Genomic DNA, 24,835 nt, shown 5'->3' with positions numbered 1-24,835 from the left:
ATGTGCAAGTAATAGAGGTAAATTCTGGCTGATTAAGCAGAAAAGGAGTTTATTAAAAGGGTACTGTTTTACAGAAATTTTGGATTTGGAAAACTAGATTCAAGAGTAAGCTTTTAGAAATAACACCCAAAGCTACATCACAAATCTGGAATGATAAAGAAAGTGTTATCCACCATTCATGGACTACTCAACACTAAAGTTAGCATTACTATAATTTCTGCACCAGAACTCAATTTTACTCTAGTATAATCATGACTGTCCCAGCTGCAAGGGACACTAGAAAAGCAAGTATTGGCACTTTTAACTCCTGTAGGAAAAGGCAGTTTTGCACAGATTCCCCAGATGTATAAAAAGATCAGATGCCAGATGGCCAAAATTAACTCCATCCATTTGTCCTCCATGCTAAAATGTACTGCTTACGATCATTTATTAAAGGTTGGGGGGTTTCATCCAAGGTCAAGAAGATGTTATATAGAACTTCTTAAAGGCTCTATGGTTCCTTCATGAAAGACTTAAAATTTCTGTGACAGGAGGGATTTCCAAATTCTCCTATCAACTGAGTTACTGGGTAAGCTCAGTATCCAGTATTTAAATTGAAGCTCCTGGATTTATAGTTAGAATTAGGTCTTTAATTTTCAATTTATATAATCAAAGGTTTTCACCTCTTTATGTGTGACTAGAGAGAATAAACGGTTTCCAAGTCTTCAGCTGGAAAAACTGAAAAATCCCAGAGTTTAATGAACATTCTCTCATAAAAAACAAAATCCCCTATTTTTTTTTCTCCAAGCTATTAATACATTTGTGCTGCCGGGGGTATGCATCCTGCGAGGACATTGGCCAGGAGAAGAAAGCAGTTATAACTGGGCTTTATCTATTTTAAACTCCTCAACTATAAAAATAGTGCTTAAAATACAGCCATCCAGCTCCCAACTGTCCTTTCTGAGTAATGGACAGCTATTCTAACCCCATGACTAATGCCCAGTGCCTGTCTTAAATTGGCCTGGACCTCCACCACTGGGGTATTCCGTGCCCAAATCTTCCCCCCAGTGCCTGAACTTCATGGCATCTCTGCACCAGACTCTTGGTTGCCCCCCAAAATACTCTTGGTGAATTTATTTCAAGTGTTTACAGAAACAGAAAGAATTAAGAATCTCTCCTACCCAATCACTTTTGCTCCACGAATTCTCTGATACACGTGACATGCACAAAATAGTCTGGTGACATTTTTAGCAATTAGAGCATGAAAACTGAAGGGAAGATTTAAAAGGTCAATCTGCTGGTTGCCTATTTATTTTCAAACTCTTGGACAAAGCGTGTCAAATTGGAAATTCTGGAATGACCGTTGTGATAGTTTGTTTTGTTTCCTCGGCCTAAAGAGTAAAACTTCTACCAACTTTATACTAAATCTATTCCAATAATCCACTGAATCATGCATCTTCAGTCATTTAAGACGTACAGAACGGCCTCAGTGGGCTTCTCACCAACCAGGTGGTGAGAGTCAGCGCATGGAGGTAGGCTGCAGGATGTTAACAGAGATCTGCCTCTCTGTAAGCAACAGGTATGGGATACGTTCCTCCCAACACCCGTGTACTAAGATGACTGGAAATTGGGAAGGATTTTAAATGCAGCAGATAGTTTGCAATTCAATGACACGGTAATTTCTTTTTCATAAATAAGCACTTAAATGTATGAATCTGTTGTAAGTGATTAGGCTTCCATACAACAAAGCAAACTGTAGTGGGATTAAGCTGATGGACTCTGACCCTTGACTGCCTGGGTTCAAATCCTGACTTCTCCACTTCCCAATCACATGACCTTGGCAAATGACTTGATCTCTGTGAGCTTCGGTGTCTTCCGTGAAATGGGGGTTGTAATAGTCCTTAACCCACGATATTGTGTGGGAATTAGAACAGTGTCTGACATGTAGTAAGTGCTCTATAGGTGACTGTAGGGTAAATAAAATACATCTTAAATATGATTTTAAATATGTCTCTGAAAATATCAAATTCATTTTTTTAGGAAATTCTTGGTTGAGATATAGCTCATTGATTTCTTAAGTTTTTTTCCCCTTCCTCAGTATAAAACATTTTATTTCTTAGTGAAAAGTTTTTCTCCTGGATAATCCTGCAAGAATATAGGGGAAGAAAAAATTCAAGAACTCTTGAGTCAAATATTAAAATGTTTAGGAAGATGAAAGGTGCCTACTTGTTTGAAGCAAAAAGTGATCAAGGCAAGGTAGAACACCCCTATGACATCTCTCTTAATTTAAAGCAACATGATTCAATCATTAGGAATTCAAAGTGATCATGACCACAGACATCATTTAAATACCATGACCTGAAAGGTCTTTGTGCTACCACCTATAAAATGATTGAGAAAGTCTCAAGTTAGTTTTTAACAACATTTAACAGAAAAACTAGAAGCTGCTTTATTTTGATTTTTAACCAACAGCTCTCGTACAAAATACCATCTTTAAACAACTAACGAATGTCTTTAAAAAATGCATATAGTTTGGAAAGGCAAACTGAACAGTAACTGCTTCTACACATGGGTAGAGGGCGATGCATTGAGGAATTTTTCATTTTGCTTTAAACATGACTTATTTTTTCCAACATCATGTATTATATTCTATGATCTAAAACTTTTTCAAAGAATTATTGTAGAAGTTAGTAATGATACTGATATTTGGCCCCTTACATTTTCCTTTCTCCAAAAATCACAATTAAGTATAGTAACAAAGATTTCTGGCTATGCCGAAGTGGAAAGTAAGTGTATCCTTCTCCGGAAAATGAACTATTTCAGCTCAGTGGTGGTGGATTAAGTCTGTATTGCACTTTGGGGCCCCTGAAGTTACTTTTAGGTCATTAACCTTCAGAAAAATAAACGTATCAGTGCAGAGAAGCATCAGTACTATCTGTCCCCGAAAAGGACACTGAATTTACCAAGGGTTTGTTAGGAGAAAGGAAAAAAAAAAGAAGCTAATTCTATCTGGACTAAGAAAGTATTGCTTCCCACAAAGAGATCCAACATTAGTAAACAGCTCTCACCATCTTGTCAGCTTTGAGAATAGATTTAAGTTCCTCATTGGCTACCCTCAAAATTACCCAGTCCACCCTGTCAAATGTTAATCTACTTAGAGGTTCACATTGCTTTGCTCAGCACATGTAACAGCCTAAATCCAGGGAGGCAAAAAGAGAATTAATAACTATTGACTACCTATCATGTGCTGAGTTCTGTGCCATGCATATTTGATGTATTTTCTCCTTTAATCGACAGCTGCTATTAACCTGGCTTTGTATATGAAAACACTGAGGTTCTGAGAAGTCAAGTCACTTGCCCAAGGCCCCACAGCTCATGAGTCATGGCACCAAGTAGTCCAGCTCCAGAACCCTCACCGGCAGACCACACAGACTTCAGTCTTAAATCAGAACCCCAGATTCAAATTATAGTCAGATCCTTGGATGATCAGGCATTGGTGCATTTGAATGGCATTTAAAAATAACCATAAGCCCTTATATTTGCCTGGCACTTTCCAAGTTTTCACAATGCTTATGTAGGAGCAAACTGCTGAAGCACAGAGCAGGGTGTTAAAAATCCACATTGCAGAGGCTTCCATTTTTATTCTGTGACCAGTCTACTACTCTTACTTGTCGAGAAGAATGCTCCTTATTTTGTGAAATGATTTTGAAAATAATTGAGGCACTGGAACTAAAGATTCTCTTGTTTTCTTCTCTCCCTTGTACAATCCACATGGGAGTTGCAGGAAAATGGACAAAGAAAATATGGTGGTCCCCCACCTGGCTGGGATGCTGCACCCCCAGAAAGGGGCTGTGAAATTTTTATTGGAAAACTTCCCCGAGACCTTTTTGAAGATGAACTTATACCATTATGTGAAAAAGTGAGTCCAAATATGACCTTTTTTTTTTATCTTTCAAGGAAAAAATACTGCTTTCTTCACCTCACTTTCACTGTTACTTTTCTTGGTCAGTGATGGTTTCTCTTCCAGTTCTTCCAATTGCCGTTCCTCAATCATGAACAAAGGTAAAACCTTCCTAGCTGCTGGTGGTTGTCCCCTAATTATCACTGCCCTGACTCAGCTCTTCGTCCTGATACTGACAGCTGAAACTACCATTGCTGCTGACTTTTAAATCTTTATCTCGATCCCCCATCTCCACGGGCATAGCCATCTTACTGCAAACGCAATGTGTCTGTCAACCCAGAACAACACTACGACCACCTGTCAACAATAAGGTATTGCTTCAACTTGAAATGTTAATATGGTTTTATAGGGCGCAAAACTTTCCCATGCAAAACGTGTATGTCTGTCATGGCTCAAATGTCTGTCTATGCATATCAGTCCAGAAAGAAATTTCCTTCTGCAAATATGAATCTGTCTTCCCTAAGGCAGCAACAAGATTAGCAGCATGGTTTCTCAAAGTCGTTATGTAATTAAGGAATAAATTTCCTCAGTCTTAACGCCCAATGATATTTTGTTATTAAACCCAAAGCTAAGGGGAGAAGACAAAATTAAATTTTCAGTAATTTGCCAACTAGTGTTTTAACAATCACATTCTTAGAAATTGTAGTTAAAAATGAGAGGTTAACTATTTCTTCCCCTAAACGCCAAAATCAGCTGTGTGTGTGTGTCTGTGAGCACGCAGGTACGTGTGTAACTCAGCCTTGGGTTCAGAACTGCTCTTAATATTATACAAACAACCTCACTTGGCACGTGTACAAACTCTGAGGACTTAATCCTCTATGAATCTTATATACTCAACATGAAAATGAGCACCAAGAAACACCTCAAACACAGAGATAAAACATGCTTGAACTCTTTCCTGATGAGCCCAGAAAAAATGGGTGTCCATCACTGAATACCTGGGCTTGAGGTAGGGCGAGGCTGAGCTGACGGGCAGCGTATGTCTAACGACGCCTCTTCTCCCTGTGCATGCCCCTCGCATCTGTGTGGGCAACTGTTCTTACAGCAGCCAGCAATAATAAACTACTGGGTCTGCATTATAGAGAACAGTTCAGGTAGCATGTAACCAAAACAGAGGAGGGGTAGTGAGAGGGATACAGTGAGTGCCCTCCTACCACGGAGGTCCTGGTCCTGGCTCAGTTGTATTAAGACTAGCATTTATCTTCAGCCTGCAGACTGAGAAACAGGGTTCCCCCGACCATCCTCTGAAATACACCTTCTGTGTTCACCTTTATGTCACAGTAAGGGGGAAAGACAGCTAAGAAGTCAGTTTACCAAGTTCCAAATGAGTGTTTCCAGTGTTGGTTTTAAACGTCAGTTGTAGAGTATGACCAAGTAAAAATAAAACTATGGAGACTTCAGAGGCCAAGACAAGAGATGACAAATGTGTTTTCTGGTCCCTAAGACAGTTGTATCAATCCCCAGAGAATTGTGTGATGAAAGGTCACTTGCTCTGTCAAAAACATATTCTGGTCCCTTGGGCTAAAATGCCACTTATATCCGTTTTCTTTGTTTAACTTGACTTTGTCCATGAGTCAGATAACAGATCTGAACCCAGCGTGAAACTATGCAAACCATTCTACACAGGATGCAAATGCCAAACACGGCAGAGAAAGACTTCAGAAAACGTATGTGTGTGTGTGTGTGTTTCCATTTGGAAGTACAAATGTATAAATATGAATTCTTTTTTTTATTACTTGTAGATTGGTAAAATTTATGAAATGAGAATGATGATGGATTTTAATGGCAACAATAGAGGATATGCATTTGTAACATTCTCAAATAAACAGGAAGCCAAGAACGCCATCAAGCAACTTAATAATTATGAAATTAGGTAAGCTCCACCTCTTCTAGATTAAAAGTGAATCAGACATTGTACCTTTACCTGTTCTTCTATCAAGTTTATCTAATACAATATATGCAAAAGATAGCCAAAATAAAAAGGTTAGTTCTTTTGCTTAGAAATCAATTTAATGAATTATTTATTTAATCACTAAATACATTTATTAAATCATCACTAAATAAGGTGCCAGACTAAGTTCTGTAAAATGTTCAAAGAAAATTCATTAATTTATCCATTTCATAAATATGTGCTGGGCACTGTTCAAAATATTAGAAATATCACAGGACACTTTCCTACCCTCCTAGTAAGCAAATGGATGTATAAGATTATTTAAAAGAGTTTGAAAAAATTAAACTGGGAAATGGGATAAAGTTGTCTAAGGAGGTTGCTACTCTAACTTGAAAATAACTAACGAAGAAAATAGTCTTCGGGAAGGTAAAATTTGATCTGAGACTCGAATGCAAAGAATCAGGCATGACAGTCAGACCTGGAGGAAGAGTATTTCAGAGAAAGAAAGAACAGCAAGTGCAAAGGTCCCAAGAGAACAAGCTTGAAGTATCAGAGGGACAGTAAAAGAAGCCAACGTTTGTTACAAAGTAAAGAGAGGAGGGTTGAAGGCAATATGGTTGGAGAGCCTTATACTCTGAGATTAACAATTTGGATTTTATTCTAATAAAAAGGAGAAGTCATAGGAGGGTTTTCACTAGATTCGTGCTTTTTAAAACATAACTCTGGCTTTGGGTGAAGAATGGACTGCAGCAGGGTAAGGACAGAAAGAGGGAAGCTGGTTAGAAGGGTGCTGCAGTAGCTGAGAACTAGACAAGAGATCGATGCTGGTTGCACAGAGGGTTAGTGGTGAAGGTGGTTAAAAAAAAAAAAAAAAAGTCAGACCTGGGATATATTTTGGAAGTTGAAACAGACAAGACTGGTTAAATATTGGATTTAGAACGTGAGTGAATTTACAATTTGGGGAAGAAAATTAGAATTTTGGTCCAAGTATCTGTGGATGTGATAGTGTCATTGAGGTGGAAAAGGCTGTGAGGGAGAAAAGCAGGAAACATCAAGAGCTCTGTTTGAGGCAGTTTGCATCTGAGATGCACATCAGGCACCCCAGGGAAGGTGCTGAGCAGGGGACTGCAGGATCCTGGAGTCAGCAGAATGGTCATGTTTGGAATAGAAATTTGGGGGTCAGCCAAATATAGGTAATATTTAGAACCATGAGATTAGCAGAGGGTTCCAAGACATAACTGACACCATACAATCAAAAACTGGCAACAGAGCTAACTTCATGAAATTGTCTGAGTTCTAAAACCTTCATTTTTTGCGAGGGAACTGTCATAAATCCTTTACGGAAGTCCTGGGCCACCTAGAAGAAAGATCAGTACATTAGATGAAAAAGCAATAGCTTGGGGTCAGGCAGGCTTCAGCGGAGTGCCAAAAAGTGACTTGACCTCTCTGAGCCTCAATTTCCTCATCTATAAAGTGGGAATAATAATACTTACTTCATAGGTTTATTATGGGGATCTTATCAAGATTTTTAAATGTTTAACCAAATATTTAGAGCACAATAATAGGTAAATAAATGATAGAACTCCTTCATATTAGCACATTAATTCAGAGATGCAGTTTTACATATTTCCTTTCTGTAACAGAGATGCACCTTAAAATTGATGGAATCTTAAATTTGATGAATACAGAGAGAGTAGATTTCCTACCATTAAGGCATGCATTATCCCTGTAATTCTGTAAGTCAGTCAACTACTGGGTCATTTTTCTTCAACCTGTTAGCCCCATAAAGACTGATTGGATTTGGCAACCACTAGCAGCCTAGTCATTCAGTCCCAAGGTTAGATTCTGGAACAGAGTCTTGGAAAAGACATAAAGGAGGCTCCCCTCCCATACATGCCTCCATGGATCCAAAAGAGCTCTGACAGGGAGGATTTTTTGGTATGAGAATCAGAAGATCTGAGATCTAGCCCAGGTTCTCTTGGATAAATCTTTTGACTTCTTTCAGCATCAGTTTTATACTATCATCTGATTATATCATTATTCTCAGCACCCAATATATGAGAAAAAACATAATAAATTATTTTGGAAAGGACTATAAAAAGCTACATTTTAATACAGCTTTTTTTCTTTTTCTTTTTCTTTTTTTAAATGATGGTAATGGGGATTGAACCCAGGACCTTGTGCGTGCTAAGCATGTGTTCTACCACCAAGCCATACCCACCCCACCTTAATATAGCTTTTTAATATTACAGTTACATGTTTACAGGAATTAGAGGAGTCTCCATTCCTTGGTCTTTCATGAAACCTAGACATCTTAACAGTAAGGGTTATTTCCAAAATACCTCTTAAGTGGAGACGGATGCAGAACTGGCTATGTAGGGAATCAACTGGGTTCACTGTATCTGCTCACCATACTGTTACATACCAGAGCCTATCAAAACTTTTTGAAAACAGGCTCCGAACAATGAATACAATCCACTAAAAAATAATATCTTATGTGAATTTTAGGGTCTTCATCCATGAAAGAGAGAAAAATCTACCTACCTCATAGGGGGGTTGCTATGAAAAATAAAGGAGGTAATGCATTTAAGTTCAGCCTGACACATGTCAGATGCTCTTTAAACGTTTGCCAATGGTGATGGCAGGAGGTGGGGGAAAAGGAAGAGGAGAAATGTAACAGAATATTTGGAAAAAATGCTGGTGGCCAAAATTCCAGTCAAAGTTCAGATTGGATGCCAGAAGAAAGGTGAAGGCACAGCATGACTTTAAATTTTAAGCAGTAGATTAAATGGAATGTGGAATAGCAGAGTAGACACCCCAGAGCCAACCTCACCTACTTCCAGTCTGCCTTGGCTCAGTCCTGCCAGAAACAGAACCTTTCTTGTAGAGAAGAGAATAATCTTTGGTTTGTTTTTAGCCACTATTTTTTAAGGGATAGAAAAGGTTCTTATCCGGAAGAGACCCACAATTGTCATAACCTCCTCCTCCTCCTCATCAAATATTCACTGAGCATTGTCTAAATGCCTGGCTTCTTAGAGACATTACAGTCATGCCCTCAGCTTTTGAAAGATAGCATTTCATCTCCAAGCAGTTCTGGGAAAGATGCCTGACAAACCACAGATTTAAACAGGATATCTGGAGACTCCAGGCGCCCCCTACTGGTAACTGATATCTGACAGGCCCCCTAATTATCAAAAATATAATTTCTAAATAAATAATATCTTGCAGCAAAAGGTGTAAGTTAAAAAAACCCTGAAAGATCACTTTCTCAACCCTTCACTCTCCCCAGAAAAACCACATTCCTAGGGCAATATTCACCAAACGGAGATGGACTTGCCAAAGATCTGATATGTGGTCCTTGGTTCTTCAGCAAAGCATGGAAGACAATGAGCACAGGGGCTCAACCCCTGTCAGAGTCACAACTGAGAACCACTACTTTCAAGAAATCAGAGCAATCTCCCACTCACCTGACTGAGTACATTTTATTCATGACAAATGAGTGGTTTTTGTAAAGAGAACTTTATCCAATTTTAATAACTTCGTATTATTACAGAAATCACATAGGCTAATATGCACACATAAAAACAGCAACAAAAAAAAGTAATAAAAGTTCAAACCATTCTTTCATTACCCTATTTCCCCCAAATCATTGCTATGTTGACTTTTTATTGTCTTTCTAGATTTTCTATAGTTTTAATCAAAATGGCCTTCTCACATACTCGTTTTACAGACTTTTTTCTAATCTAGCAGCATAATGTGAACTGCTTTTTTCAACCAGCAAATATTCTCCTACACTACTATGTTTAATGACTACAGAGCATTCTATGTTATGAATGCCAATCTTTTATCTACCAGTGAATCTCAGCCAGAAGCAGTATTGTCCACCCTATGGGACATTATGCAAAGATGAAGAGGCATTCTTGGATGACCTAACGGGTAGCTACTGGCATTTAGTGGACAAGAACCTGGAATGACAAACATATCACGGTATACAATGAGGAAATATCCAGCCCCAGAGTCAATGTCATTGCAGCTGAGATACATTAAACCAGTCCCGTATGATGGATTATTTTGCTCATTTCCAATTTGGAGGCTATTTTAAATAGTAGCAGAGACTAACTTGGCACAAAAATGCTGGTGCTCATCTCTGTTTCCTAAAGACACTCCCCCTAAAGGGACATTATTTGGTCAAAGGTTCTGCACACTTAAGACCATGGATACATTTTGCCAAATGTCCCCCAGAAAAGTTGAACCAAACTACACCTTGCCAATGAAAGCATCTGTCAACTTGCTAATAAGCAACACTGTACAGTGGAAGGAACAGGGATTGAACTGAGTCCACAGGCCAATTTTATCTCTTAAAATCTACAAAGTCTTAAGCAAGTCGCTTAATTTCTTGCAGTCCCAAGTTCTTCAACTGCAAAATGGAAACAATACTTCTGCCCATTTCATAGGCTCCTTGTGTCAGCCAAATAATATATGAAAATCTGTTCTGGATAGGGACTATCTTGAATAGTGATCCTGTCGAAAAAGCTTCTATTCAGTTGGAACAGAAAGGGAGCACCACGGGTTGCAACCTCAGATACCTCCAGGGCAGCCAGGCAGGTGACATGGGTAGAGTGGGCCAGGTATCAAGGCCTCAAGACGGGGGATGTATTAGGGAGTGGTGAGGACTGACAGTAATAGTGAATCTACATCTAGTCTAAAGACAGCAGATGCTATTCAGCTTCAAATACGTTTTTCCCTTTAACAAAGTAGAGCCAATGCTGACAGACCTTCCAGTTTCTCAAAAGCAGCTACAGCTTTCTAAAACCAGTTAAAACACTAAGACAACCAAACATTTCATATCCACAGTCCATTTATCAGGGCCAGGGCCAGGGCCATACATTTTCAACTTCCATCTTTTTCTTTCTTTTTTTTTTTTTTTTTTTTTTTTGAGGGGTTGGAAGTAGGTAATTAGATTTATTTATTTTTTTAAATGGAGGTACTGGGGATTGAACCCAGGACCTTGTGCATGCTAAGTACATGCTATACCCTCCCCACCCTCAACTTCCATCTTAAACTGACTGAATCACACAGGGATTCTCACCAGTAGAAATGCCTGTTCCTGCAGAAATGGACGCCTCCTAGGGGTTTGTGCCAGCGTGGACAACTGCCGATTGTTCGTAGGGGGAATCCTGAAAACTAAAAAGAGAGAAGAAATCTTAGCAGAGATGAAAAAGGTCACCGACGGAGTGGTGGATGTCATCGTCTACCCGAGTGCGGCGGATAAAACCAAAAACCGGGGCTTTGCCTTCGTGGAGTACGAGAGTCATCGGGCGGCGGCCATGGCCCGGAGGAAGCTTCTACCAGGTTCGCATCCCCTCCTCAAAGGGGAGACTGCTCCACTCCCGCCTGCCTGCCTCGTGCTGCTGTGCTCCTCAGCAAAGGAGACAAAAGCTTGTTGTTCTTTTTTGGCTCTTTATCTCTGCTTATGCTATATTTTAAACTCTTCCTCCTTATCTCACAGTTGATTCAGTTCCCTGAAGTGTTCACAGACTGCGTTCCGAAAACTCTTCATTCTGTGCCTTAAATCCCATGTATTTGCAAGGGAGATATCCAGAACTTTAAGCTATAGCAACTCTATACTAAATCCTTGAACGGAAGAATCTTCTAAAAGTAAATTTGTCAATCAACAGTTATCTTTATGTATGATTTTTGTTATCAGGTTTATTAGAAATCGAGTATGTTCTCCATTACAATGTAGAAATAATCCACCTGCAGGTGATACACCTTCCCAAGGACAATTAAATGACATACTTTTATTATGACTCCCTAGTGTCTAATAATTTGTCTAATTTCAGGGACTAGAAACAATAGCTTTTCCTAGAAAGCTATTTTAGGCAGATAGGTCCAGTTTGGGCAACAACTATGAATTCCTGAGTTTAGAAGACTCCAAGACACTGCCCCAGTCAGATCAACTTAGGGAAAAATGGCTAAAGTCCTCTGCTTATTCTAAAATATTCACCAAAACTTACACAAAGATATTAAAATGAACTAATATTAAAATAAAAGATTTCAAGAAAGGCAGACTGAATACATTGAAATCAGCTCTTCTCTTAAGCACTATGGAAGAGCCACCAGAATTAAAAGCAAAGCAGAACAGCAACAAAAACACCTAGAAGTAAGCTGCCCTTGTACACATTCTCGAAAATAAAACCAATAGGATTAGCCCTCTAGAAATTTTCAAAATTGGAAGATGGCTTTGGAGCTGCGGGAAGATGTTTTAATAATATTTTCATGAAGGCAGCTTAAGGTAAAAAATATGAGCTAGCCCCCCAAAATTGCTGAATCTATTAGAGAGGTGGATATTAATATCCAAAATAATATATACTAATAAATTTTATACATGTATAATAAGATTTGTTATAAAACATAGGAAACAGAACGTTTACAAGGATTAGGGAGGATGAAATTGGTATCTAACATTTTAACAGTAAAATTTTTTGTTCTGAGAGGTGGATATTTTTATCATTAAAGTTTCCACTCACTACACCGGTGGGCAAGCCATCTACTCACATGTGCACAGAATCACTAAAACTCCTCACGGTGTGTACCTAGCCTCTCAGTGACCTGAACTTGGAATTTTGCTATCATCTTCAACACCAACAATTCTGCTCTTGAAATGTCCCTCATATCCATCTTGTTCTCAGGCCATCACTGTAGGCTAAACATGTATATCCCTCACCTCAGATTATTTTTGCAAGGTCTCCTAATTACTTTCTCAGCTCTGCTTTCTCTTTGATGCACCCCACTCTCTGCCTACTCCATCCTGAACACTACCATTAGATTAGTGTCCCTCAATTATGGCACCTTTTTCTCCAAGTTCTCCCAAACAGTAGGAATTCAGTCTCTCTTTGTTGACAGGCTGTAATGTCACTCACTCAGTAGTTCTGTTGCAGAAAAATGTGTTACACCTCGATGTTACAGCTCAGTTGTAACAACAACCTGGATCCAGGCAAGAGACCAAGCAGCACTCAGAAAATTGGAAAACTCAGGTTTATTACGCCAAGGAGCCCAGAGAACTTACCACTTCAAACTCTGCAGTCTATAGGTTCACACAGGCCTTTTATAGGCTGCCAGTTTTACGCTTTGCAACATCTTATACAAATAAAGTACAAGATAAGTTGACCAACCAGAAACAAGCTTTGTAGAAATAGCCCAATCAGGAGTGAGCTCCATGCAAATGAAGTACTACGAATGGACCAATCAGAAGTTAGGGAAGTGGACCAATCAGAAGTGAGAGTAATAATCAATCAGAAGTGAGAGTAATAATCAATCAGAAGTGAGAGTAATAACCAATCAGGAGTGAGAGTAATAACCAATCAGAAGTGAGAGAATAACCAATCAGGAGTGAAGGAAAGTGAGCTCAGGGAACCGGACGCTAGTGGGAGGAGAGCAGCGGCCCTGCCTAGGGGTCCTGCCAGTCTTTTTAATGGGGCTTCCCGCCTCAGTTCAAACATACTCGGCGACTTGTTGCTGCATACACGATACAGAGTAAACCTCTGAGCCTCAAGGCCTTTCATTCAGGGCCCCATTTCCTTTCAACCCTATTTGTATCTTCCATTTCTCAATTAAAAACCTCCTTTCTATCAGGACAAACTCCTCAATGTCCTAGACAACGCCATGCTCGTGTCTGTATCCTCTGTTCTTAATGCTGTCTCCCCTACTAGAGGGACCTGCACCTCCTCCTCTACTGACTCCCGGTGTTCAAAGCCCCAGCTTAGCCACCACTTCATTGAGAAACCAGCTTCCACTACTCCAGCCCGCGTTAATCACTTTCCTCCATCATTTCCTGTAAAAACAGATATGTACACTCACTTGGGGGTTCAGGAGGATGGCAGTGAAAGAGGGTCCAAAATGGGGGAGTTTCAGGAGCCAGTGTTCCTAGCGAAATGGAACTTCCTGTCAGCTTCCCTTCCTAAGAAAAAATAGCACACTGACGCAGAAACGGCTTCTGTCTTTACCTGAGTTGAGCTGGGGCAGGGCTGAGCAGCTGGGCGTCAGGAATTCTCCAGCACTGTGTTATGCGTCCACCACTGGAGGCCTGAGTTGGCCCCATGGGTTTTCTGTCCAGGATGGAGCACTGTAGAGGCTACCTCACTCTCCCACCCCTACCCATCCCACCCCCCACCCCCGCGCCCCAATTCCCCGCGCGGCCCGGGGACCTGAGGCAGCCCCGCCCCTCGCCTGTGGCCCTTTAAGTTGGCCTCAGCTGAGTCGAGTTTCAGTCAGCTGGATTTTAGTCAGACTGCCTCGTCAGCGGACTAACAAGATGTGGCACAGTCGGGAGTAAGCCAGCCAGAGCAGATTGTTTCATTTCTGCTGAAGCCTGAGAGGAAAACCTATTACCCATTTGGACATCCACTTATTACTTCACCGTAGATTAAACAGCACAGAATTTCAGTAATGGGAAAGCCTCTGGAGAGCCTAGTTTGAAAGATTAAGGAGATCTTTAAGAAACATGATAAGCAAGGACCACAAGAAGCTTTTCCTTCTTAATTGATCCAGACTTGAGACAGGGAGAAAACCGTTGTCTAAAGTGGTGTTCGGGCTCCCTCACCTCCTACCTCCTCAAAAACTGGCAGCTCCTTGACACTGCATCTTTACTGAGGTGCACACGGAACGCAGTTGTTGCATCCGATTCAGAGGTTATCAAAGTATTCTAAGGATGCTCAGAAAAAAAGTTCCAACAGTGGTTTTTAGCTTTAGCCTACGTCAGAATCCCATGGAGGGCTTGTTAAAGCGCAGATTGCTGGGGCCTCACCGTGAGCGTTCCTGATTCAACAGGGCTGGGATGGAATCTGATCATTTGCATTTATAACAAGTTCCCAGGATGCTACTGCTCCTGAGACCACAGGTTTGAGATTTGGTCAATTAAATCAAGACTTGTCCATGGTGGGCTACAAATTTGAATAACATGAGAAGGTTTTTAAACAATGCTAGTCCCCAAAGTAACCTCTAATTAACTGAATCTGCTGCTCTGGGATGCAGAGTTGGGGCAGTGGTATTTTAAGTTTTCCAGAAAATTCTGTTGTGTAGTCAAATTTTATGATCCACTGCTAAATCAATCAACTAATGATACTGGCCATTCATCTGCACAGGAAAAAAACAGGAACACCTGGGGAACTGCTTAGTATGGAAACATCTGTTAAGCATCCACAAAGTACATTGCTTTCTTCTAAATGACAAGGGAGATTCTTAAAAAAAATCAATCTAATTTGAGTGAATGACACCATTCACACTGGACTCAAAACAGTATATATTCTAAGGAAACTATACATACCGAAAAATAGACCAAAAATTATCAAGAGGAAAGTACATTATTGAATTATCGTTTAAAAGCAATAAATTTAATCCCTTATATGCATCTTCTTGTGCCTTCACGACAACCCTAATAAGTAAGTACTTGCATTATCCCAATTTTACAGGTGAGGAAAGTGATGTTTAGAAAGGTTGTTTCCTAGACAGGATCATTGATCTGTTATTTGAACTTGTCTGACTGCAAAGCGCATGTTCACAAGTCACTCTCCAATGTGACTTTCCCAGGGATGTGTATGGAAATCACTGCTTCCTGCACCTCCTCCCCCTTCTTTCCTCTTCAGCCTTTTGCAGATTTTCAGGCCTGTGAATGACTCTCCATAATCCCAGCCTGGGAAGGCAAAACCCAATGGGCTAGTACAGTGTTCTCAATTTTGTTTGAATTAACTGAGGTGTCTTTAAAAATCCTCAGGCCCACACCACTTATATCAGAATTAAGAAAGAGGGGAGGGTATAGCTCAGTGGTAGAGCCCATGCTGAGCATGCATGAGGTCCTGGGTTCAATCCCCACTACTTCCATTTAAAAAAATAAACAAGCCCAATTACCTCCCCGCTTGAAAAAAGAAACAAGGAAAAAAAAGAAGGGAAGAAGGGTCCAGAGGTCAGTGATGAGCTAATTCCCAGGGGAAAATCAAAAGCCCTGTTTTGTAGCATTTTTGGATTCCCATTGGTCTTGACACTCCCACTGTGGCTTATTTCATGCTACCAAGGTGACATCAACTGACTCACAAAATTCTGAAAGACTGAGTCTGTTCTTGCAGGTGGAAAGGAACTGGGTCCAGCCAACTCACCATGGAGTGGAATTCATATTTCAGTATTTTTTAAAGCTCTTCCAATGTAGGGCCGAGGCTGAGAACCACTGGGCTACAGAAAACAGAGTTACCTGGGAGCCTTAGGGATCTTGGGAGGAGACGTTTCGCAAAGTCCACGTAAAGCACAGAAAAAGAAGGGAATGGAAGGATACGGAAGGGAGAAGTAGAAGGGGAGTGAAAGGGAAGGGGAAAGAGAATAATGGAGAAAGCATTCTCTGGGATGCAAGACAGAACAAGACAGCCAGCCAGATGGAACAGCAAGAGCCAGCCCCTCTAGGAGTTGATAACTCATTAGGTTGTGTCTATTCTTTGCTTGGGTTTTAGAAAGTCAGCGCCACAGATGCTTTCATTGACTGCTTTTCAAGGAATAAAAGGATGAACTTTTTTTTAAATTTTGGGGTTTTTTTGTTTGTTTGGGGGGGTGAGAGGTATTAGGTTTATTTATTTATTTTAACTGGAGGTACTGGGGATTGAACCCAGGACCTTGTGCATGCTAAGTATGCACTCTACCACTGAGCTATACTAGTCCCACAAAAAGATGCATTTTGATTGAAAATAATTGCCTCCTGTGTGTAATAATTAAACAACTAAACCCTTACCAATACTGAGAATTTCTGATTTTGTTCTCTCAAGCTTTTTATTTCTTCCAGGATATAACTTGTTCTGAAACAACAAATAAAAAATAAACAAAATTTCCAATCCAATTTGGAAATTGAGTTGACCCTCACCCTCCTCTCATCACTTCAACATGGATCTGCACTATGTAGGGACATTGGGCTTGAGTAAACAAAAAACAAAAGCGAGCAGTGGAGAATTGAAACCGATCTGGGCAAGTTATCCTCTCAAAAGCTCATTTCCGCTCCTATAAAATTGAGAAAGTCATTCCCATCCTTACAGTGTTACTGTGAGAAGGAACTGAGACAGAATGTGGGAAACACATAGTAGAGGGTGAGCCACTCATAAATTGCAATTATAGCAATACAAAAATATGTGTAGTCATGGTAACATCTACCTTTTTAAGATGAGTTCAGTTTCTCATCATAGGCTCTCCAATTGTGCTTTGTCTTAATTTGGAAAAATATAATAACCCTTTCTCTAGATTCCTGAGTTGACCATGTTCTGACAGAGAGAGAACACAGAGGGAATACAGTTGACCAGATCTCTGGCCAAGTACAAGGGTCAGTGAACAAACTAGAGGTGCCTAAGCCATACCCACCCTTCCCCATGCACCGTTTTTTTGGACAGCTCAGCAGTGGCACCTGGACACATGCATTCCAACAGCAGCAGACATACTTCTTTTTGACCTTTCTAATGCTTCCTGAAGTCAGACTCTTTATGTCTGAGCCCTAAATCCATTCTTTCCCTTTCTCCCCTTCACCATCTTCAATGACTACCTCCTACCCTGTGAGAAATGTTCTGAGACACAAATGTGCCTACTGCTGCCTCATTTCTGTTCCATTTCAAACCACATCCTACTTCCCTTTATACTCAATCATTATAATAAGCCAGCTGTCTTACAGAACTCCCTTCTAGCCAGTTCATAGATTTATTTGGACTGTCTCTTAAAATCAATAATCACCTCTTTTAATATTAATCTTCTTGCTCAGTCAAGACCTCAAGGTTCAGTTCAATCTAAGAGGCCATTAGTATGAACTGAGATGATGTTGTTCTGATTTCTATATAATTAATCATACTTCTGACCATTTTCAACAGGAAGAATTCAGTTATGGGGACATCCTATTGCAGTAGACTGGGCAGAACCGGAAGTAGAAGTTGATGAAGACACGATGTCTTCAGTGAAAATCCTGTATGTAAGAAATCTAATGCTGTCTACCTCTGAAGAGATGATTGAGAAAGAATTCAACAATATTAAACCAGGTAGGACATACCAGATGAGATTAACTTTTCAAAATGCACTTTAAACACATGCTTGAGATGACTTCCCATAAGTATAAATAGTATAGCTTTCAATAATCATTCTCATAATTGCATACAGACTGCTAAAACTATATTCCTACCTTTGGAGTAGAAAACAGGGACATATGGTCCTGTAACATTTACCAATATTTTTATAATTTTACATGTTTCCATGTTATTATTTAATGAATACATATTTCCTTCACTAAACTATAAATTCCATGAGTTCTTTTTGTTTCTGCTGTCTCCTCAGCTCCCCTCTCTGTGCCTGGACCTAACAGATGCTCAATAAATATTTGCTGTGTTAATGAATGCATGGCCATAAGTATGGATTTAATGCAGGTTTCTCAATCTCAGTATTCTTGACATTTTTAAACAGATCACTCTTGGCTGTGGGGGTCTGTCTTGTGCATTCCAGGAGTTTTAGCAGCATCCCAGGCCACCCACCAACATGTAATAACCATAAATGTCTCTAGACATTTTTGTACCTGGGAGGGCACAACTGCCCCCAGTTGAGAACTGCTGGTCTAATGGATTAGGATTGTGATTTTAGGTACATAATTAAGTAAGGAGGTGACAGTTCTAGGAAATTCATTTGGGTGAAGAGGAAGGAAAAGGGAAAGTGGAGGCAAATAATTAGTTGCTGCTCACCTTGTCAGTACTTTCCATTATCAATTTTAAACCACAGGATTGACTCCCTATCTCTTTTTTTTCTCATATAGAAACTGCAACACCAAGACAGGAAAAGCACTTTAAGAAACAGGGTCCAAACAAGCATTTCCCAAAGCCAGTTCTGCGGAACATTAATTCTATAAACTGTTAGTAGATCTACTGATAAAAGGGGTACATGGTCAAATAAGTTTGTTAACACCAGATTCAGCAAAATTAAACAGTTTTTTCCCTGCAAATATTTAACCATATATTATTTTAACCCTGATTAACCTCAAAATATGATGTTGCTACTCAGAGAAATCAATGACAATCAAAACAGAAACTGTGGCCTGAAAATGTTTGTTCTTCCCCAGCGTAGCCTCAGGGTATCTGCTGAAATTCCATTTATAGTTATTCTACAAAATCAGATTTTCTGAAAACCATTTAGCTTCAGAATCACCTGGAGGGCTTGTTAAAACAGATTGCTGGCTCCGCCCCCAGAGTTTCACATTCAGTAGGTCTGGGGGTGAATGGGGCAAAGGCTGGAAAGGTAGAGGTCCTCACTGGCCCATCTTTTACTTCTTAATTACCAAGACAAGTCATGAGATTAAGTCAAAATAATTATCCCACTTTACACTGAAGGAATAAAGAGACCATATTAGAAGTTCAGTTAGTTACATGTCCCATGGTTCATGATCTCAAATACCTTTATTTTCTCAGCTTAGCCAGGTAATTTTGCCCTGGACAACCACTGTCATAAGAAGTCAAAGATTGAATGCTGAGGGGAGAAAGAAGAGAAGTACCACGATGTTTTTAAATTACCCTTACATTACAGACCTGCCATTATTCCAAAGGAAGACAGTTTATAGCCACTGAACCGTGTGGTAGAGTAGAAACCCTAACTGCCTTTGCAACCTTGAATCTAAGAGGACAGGTGGATAACTCAACTTTGACAAGGAGAGGGAAAGAAGAGAGAACTTATCTCCTCTTCTGGCCCTCCTTGGCACTGGGTCCCATCCTAGATTGTCTCTAGAAACTAAGGATAGAAGAAAACACGGCCTCTCAAGATACACCCAAGTGAATGTAACAAAAAGACGATAATTTGCAAGCTAAACTAACAAGTTAATATTAAACAAGTTTCTAACTCACCTTTATTCTGGGCAAAATTTCTATTTCTACAATTGAGTAAGGAACATTTTAATAATAAAGTGTGAAATATAAAGTTCTACTGTCTTGGTAGAACTGTATTTTTACACATCACCTTTAATATATATTGCAGTCCCCCTAACATAAAAATAGATTAGGTTGATTTCTTATTTAATAATATAAATAATATAAATAAACATAATTGTATAAAATATATAAATTATTATAAAATATATAAATTATGATATTTCTATATTAAAATATAAGTTATTGAAATGTATTATTATAAAATATAAAATTATTATATAAAACATATCATATAAAATATATAAATAATATAAATTAACATTGCAAATATTTGTAAAATACCAAAGTATATAAATTAAAATATGAAAGACCCCTGTCTTCTCCCCAGCTTTTCTCCTTATTTCCAAAGTAACTCCTGTTAACAGTTTGATCTTTCTCCTTCCAGTTCCCTTTCTGTACGTGTATTCACATTTATATGCACACGTATATGGGTTGGGGTTTTTAAAAATCATAAATGCTATAGTATTATACTTAATATTTTGTAACTTTTTAAATTTAGTAACAGGTTTTGAATCTTTCCATGTAAGTATATATAGGCCTATTTGTCCTCTTTAAAGGCTCCTTAGTGTTATTTATTGTGAATGGGCCTGATTTAATCACTCTCGTGAAAATGAACATTAAGTTGTTTTATTTTTGCTATTTCAATTGACTGGAATCATCAACATCCTTATTCGTGATCCTTTTGCTTATGTGTGGATGCTTCTCAAAAAGACATGCCTCATGTTAGAATCAGTGGATATCTACACTGTTTCCTACCTTTTGATATTATGAATAGTATGATAAGGAATTATCTTGGTTCTCAGAGGTTCTTTCAGAAACTTTTTTTTAATCAAAAGAGTATCAGATAAGCAGATGGGAGAGCTGTGTGAACTCATAAATCCTGTTTACTTGTCAGAACCTTAGATCCCTAATCTTTACGTTAAAAATAAATTACGGTAAAATGAATGAAAGAAAAATGAAAGTAAATAATTGCTGAAGTCTCTCCTAATTCTAAAACCTTACTATATAGATCAAAAGAGATAAGGTACATTTCTGGGGGGAAAACTATAAAATCTAAAAAGGTAATCTAAATATTCATTTATAAGATGACCAATAATTGAGTTCTACTCAAATATTCTCTGTATAAGGTACTATCTTTTACATTATATAATTTACAAAACAAGATACTGCTCCTACCCTCAAAGATCTTAATAATGTAGGATGTGGAAAGGGAAATCCATAACTAATTATAATAAGGCAGAACGTGTTAGTGAAAAAAATACAAACAAAATCTTCTGTTGAATGTGCAGAATTTTAAAACTGGACACAGAAAATATTCTCAATGAGATCCTTACTCAAATATCGATTCTCCAAAAAGAAAAAAAGACCCAACACTCTTGGAAGCTCAATGCTATACTATACCTTGTTCAGTGCTACCTCAAGTATGCTAATGGGGCTGCTCCACTCTACTGCCAGGTGCTGTGGAGAGGGTGAAGAAAATCCGAGACTATGCCTTCGTGCACTTCACTAACCGCGAAGACGCAGTGGAGGCGATGAAAGCTTTAAATGGGAAGGTAATGTAGGACAAAGGGAAAATACATACAGAATCCATCCAGGTTTGGTGTGGATGATTTATGCAAGAGAACAATCCTGCAAGTCTGTCTCTCAGGCTTTCTCCATCTCTGACATGGCTGCCTCAGTCCATCTAAGATGAGCAGAAAAGGAGTGAACGAAAATACAACGGAGATGTGGCTCACACGTCCAGCTCTAGCTCTAACTTTGGCTGACTTGGACAAGCCACTGGCTCTCAGATTCTTTAGAAGAGGGAATGGGAGTGGATTATTCCAAGGTACTTTTCCCAAACCAGTGTTCTCTCATTATTTCAAAGAGATTACCACCTTTGTTGTGCAGCATTTTGGAGACCAATGATGAGAAAAGATGTCAGGTTATCATTCTGCCCTCAGAGTTTGATCTTCCAACTCTGGAAGCCTTGGAATCTCTTCACCTTCCCAAGAGTCAGGGGGGAAAACTCACTACTGTATCCTTACTTCTGATTTGTATATAGAAACCAATATATTTACTTATTAATCCAGTAAACATTAAAAAGCTTTTGTAGCCCACTTACCATGCTACATGTTTGGGATGTAAAAAGGTCAAACTGAAGAAGTTTATCAAAGGGCTAAAATCAGCTAGAGGGTTAAAACCAGTATGCAAACACCTTTGCAAAGTCCAGTCAGACAAGTTTTGTTTTAAAAAAGGTAAGAAGGGGTGAGAATGTTCAAAGAGATAAAGAGTGGGTCATAGAGAATCAGAAAATCTTCATGGATATAAGAAGATAATATTTCAGCGAAGCCATGATAATTGGGCAGAATTTCAAAAAAATATGGAAATAGAGAGACTGTCCAGACAGAGGCACAGAATTTGGAAAGAGCAAGATATGACTGGAGAACAGTCAAGGTAGACTGCTTTGGTAGGAACCTCACACACACAGGCCTGTTTCACCTGCAGGGCCTTCATCAGTCAGTCCTAATAGGAGACAGAAGGCAAAGGACCAACTGCAAAGGTGTAAGTGTGGGACAGGGGAATTAAAAGAGACAGTTCAGGAACCTAGGGCTCATGCACTCCTGGGGCCAAGGGGACAAGGGCCTGGAGAAGTAAGGGAAGCCTGAAGGAGAGACGGTTGTAAAGAGCAGGTCTCATTGAGAAAATTAATGACCTTTGGCCAATGGAAACATCCAGGCCAAGGTGACCTCCCAGACAAGGAGCCAAGAAACGAAATGGCCGGAATTCGATGTTATCTCTCCTTCCAACCTCCTACCAGTGCTCCCCATTGGCCAAATCCAATCATAATCATGAAGGCCCAGGAGCCCTGATGAGAACTCCGTACAGAACACTCTCCTGGAGCAGAGAGGCTGGAGACAGTGGGGAGTGGATCTGGAGGGCGATCCAGGCTCTTAAGACACAGTGGGGCTTGGGCTTATGAGCTATTCCAGGACCTACAGAAGTGTTTGGGTCCCGGGGTGGTGGGGGGATACTCAAACATACAAAATACAAAAAAGAAAACTCCAAAGCAAAAATTAATGCATATTTAAATACATGTCTATGAAGCAAAACATTATTTCTTCTTTATTGATTATTACATTAAGTGTCATAAAAATGTTATTTTGAAAACAGTTTGTAGATTGGTTTCTCAGTTTGAAAACATTCCTGAGGATACATGATGCTTGCTGACAAGAGACACTGATAATTAAATGCTAAATAATTACACTGGAATAATCACAATGGAAAGGTATTCAAATTGTTCCCAATTTTGACAGCTAGATATATTTACAGCTAGATATTTTTAGAGCAATGTATACATGTATTATGCATCTAAATATATATTCAGTATTATTATTAAATATATGTACTAAATTTTGTAAGTATATTTAACTATCATGTGGTATGAGAAAATCAAAAGTAAATTTACCTAGGAACTATGAAGGCTTTTGAGTATTTATATTTAACTTATTAGACAAGGGGAGGCTTAGAAGTATTTTTGTGCAGTGGAGTAATGATCCCATTAACAAATTAGGGAAATTAGCCTATTAAGAATTCAAGTTCCATAGAGTAGGGAGAGAGATGTAATTGGAAGCAGTTAAAAAACTATTATTGTCACTCAAACGGGAAGAAATAAGGACTTGAACAGGGCAGAAGTGGAATGCCAGGGAGAGCTCTATGCAGGATTACAGGGGATGAATTCAAAAGGCCCAGGAACTGACTGGCTATAGCAGTGAGAAAGAAGGATGCGTCATTATAGGTTTTCAATATAAGAGACCAGGATAATGCTGTTAGGGAAGTCAGAAGGGAAGCCTTTTTGGAGAAACAGGTGATGAATTGAGCTTTGCATGTGATTGTTCATTTATTCTATAAAGACTTGTGAATGTGCAAGAAATTTTGCTGTGCTTGGGGCTATAGTAAGATAGTAAGATATTGTCCTAGATTAGTAAGATATTGTCCTAGATCTTGAAATGTCTAAATCAAATAAGTAAAATACAGGACTAAGTTTAAAACACTGTTAGAGGGGCAGAAGAATGCAGAACAAAATCTATTACAGTAAGAAATCTGACTTTGCAATGAAGAATCATTTCATTAAAAACTTCTCTTGACATGGAAGTGCCTATAGGCAGAGACTTATATGGGTCTCTCATCTTCCTTAAGACAAGACTGAAGATAAAGAGTCTTATATCCTAACCTATAATTAAAAAGAATATGAAAAGGAATTTATGTATGTATGTGTGTAACTGAAACATAATTCTATACACCAGAAATTGACACAACATGGTAACTGACTATACTTCTATAAAAAAGTTTTTTTAAAGAATCTTACATCCAAGATCACCCCATTCCTTCACTACTCTAACCTGTTTCTTCTAATTAAAACAATATCGGTATAAGATAGTTGAATATCAGCTGACTTCTATCTCTGTTTGCCTCATCTAACAAATTTGATAGTGGCTCCTGCTACTAAAAAGTAGGGAAGATACAAGAAACGAGGAAAAAGAGGCTGACTAAAATGATCAGGATGCCCAGAAGGCACAAACTTCATCCAGCAGACTTCAATGGTCCAGGAACCACTGAAACACCCACTGAAATCATGAGCTGCTGTGAAAGGGAATTTTTGCAGGAACACTTTACATCGTTTGTTTTCTTTATAAAAACATAATACTCTTATTTAAAAGAAGCCACAAATGCTTCCTCAAAACACTTTGTCTCTTTGATAAGAAATACATCAGTCTATCAAGTATTTGACGAGAACCATCTTTGTCTCTTGAGGGTGCAAGCAATACATGAAAGTCGCACTTGTAGATCTACACAAAGCTGTTATCTTCAACATCTGGATCTGTGTGCAAAATGTCAACAACTTGCATAAGATAAGGACCACTTCAGCAATTCTTGAGGACAAGTTCTAAGTAGGGCCTGACTTTAGAAACTCTGTACTGCTCAGCCATCCCTGTTTGTTAGTTCCCAAGTGTTTAGCAGATTGAAAGGTTGCTTCATAAGAAAGTACCT

General features: G+C 39.1%; 1 protein-coding gene across 12 annotated transcripts in view; it reads left to right on the top strand.

The window, feature by feature from the left end:
• The window catches only part of A1CF (APOBEC1 complementation factor), an 81,051-nt gene that overhangs the window by 39,272 nt on the left and 16,944 nt on the right, over positions 1 to 24,835 (top strand). For 6 of the 12 annotated variants that reach the window (XM_032491421.1, XM_032491419.1, XM_032491414.1 and 3 more), the window contains 5 exons: positions 3,755 to 3,898; positions 5,683 to 5,813; positions 10,945 to 11,183; positions 17,717 to 17,881; positions 21,260 to 21,357. In XM_032491421.1, the coding sequence (XP_032347312.1) occupies positions 3,755 to 3,898; positions 5,683 to 5,813; positions 10,945 to 11,183; positions 17,717 to 17,881; positions 21,260 to 21,357 (777 nt within the window). Of the gene's footprint in view, positions 1 to 1,558; positions 1,655 to 3,754; positions 3,903 to 5,682; positions 5,814 to 10,944; positions 11,184 to 17,716; positions 17,882 to 21,259; positions 21,358 to 24,835 lie in introns of all 12 variants that reach the window. The other 6 variants (XM_032491420.1, XM_032491418.1, XM_032491424.1 and 3 more) reach the window with 4 other exon arrangements.

Source organism: Camelus ferus, chromosome 11, assembly GCF_009834535.1.
Source record: "Camelus ferus isolate YT-003-E chromosome 11, BCGSAC_Cfer_1.0, whole genome shotgun sequence".
NCBI lineage: Eukaryota > Metazoa > Chordata > Mammalia > Artiodactyla > Camelidae > Camelus > Camelus ferus.
This window is presented reverse-complemented; position numbering and strand designations above follow the sequence as displayed.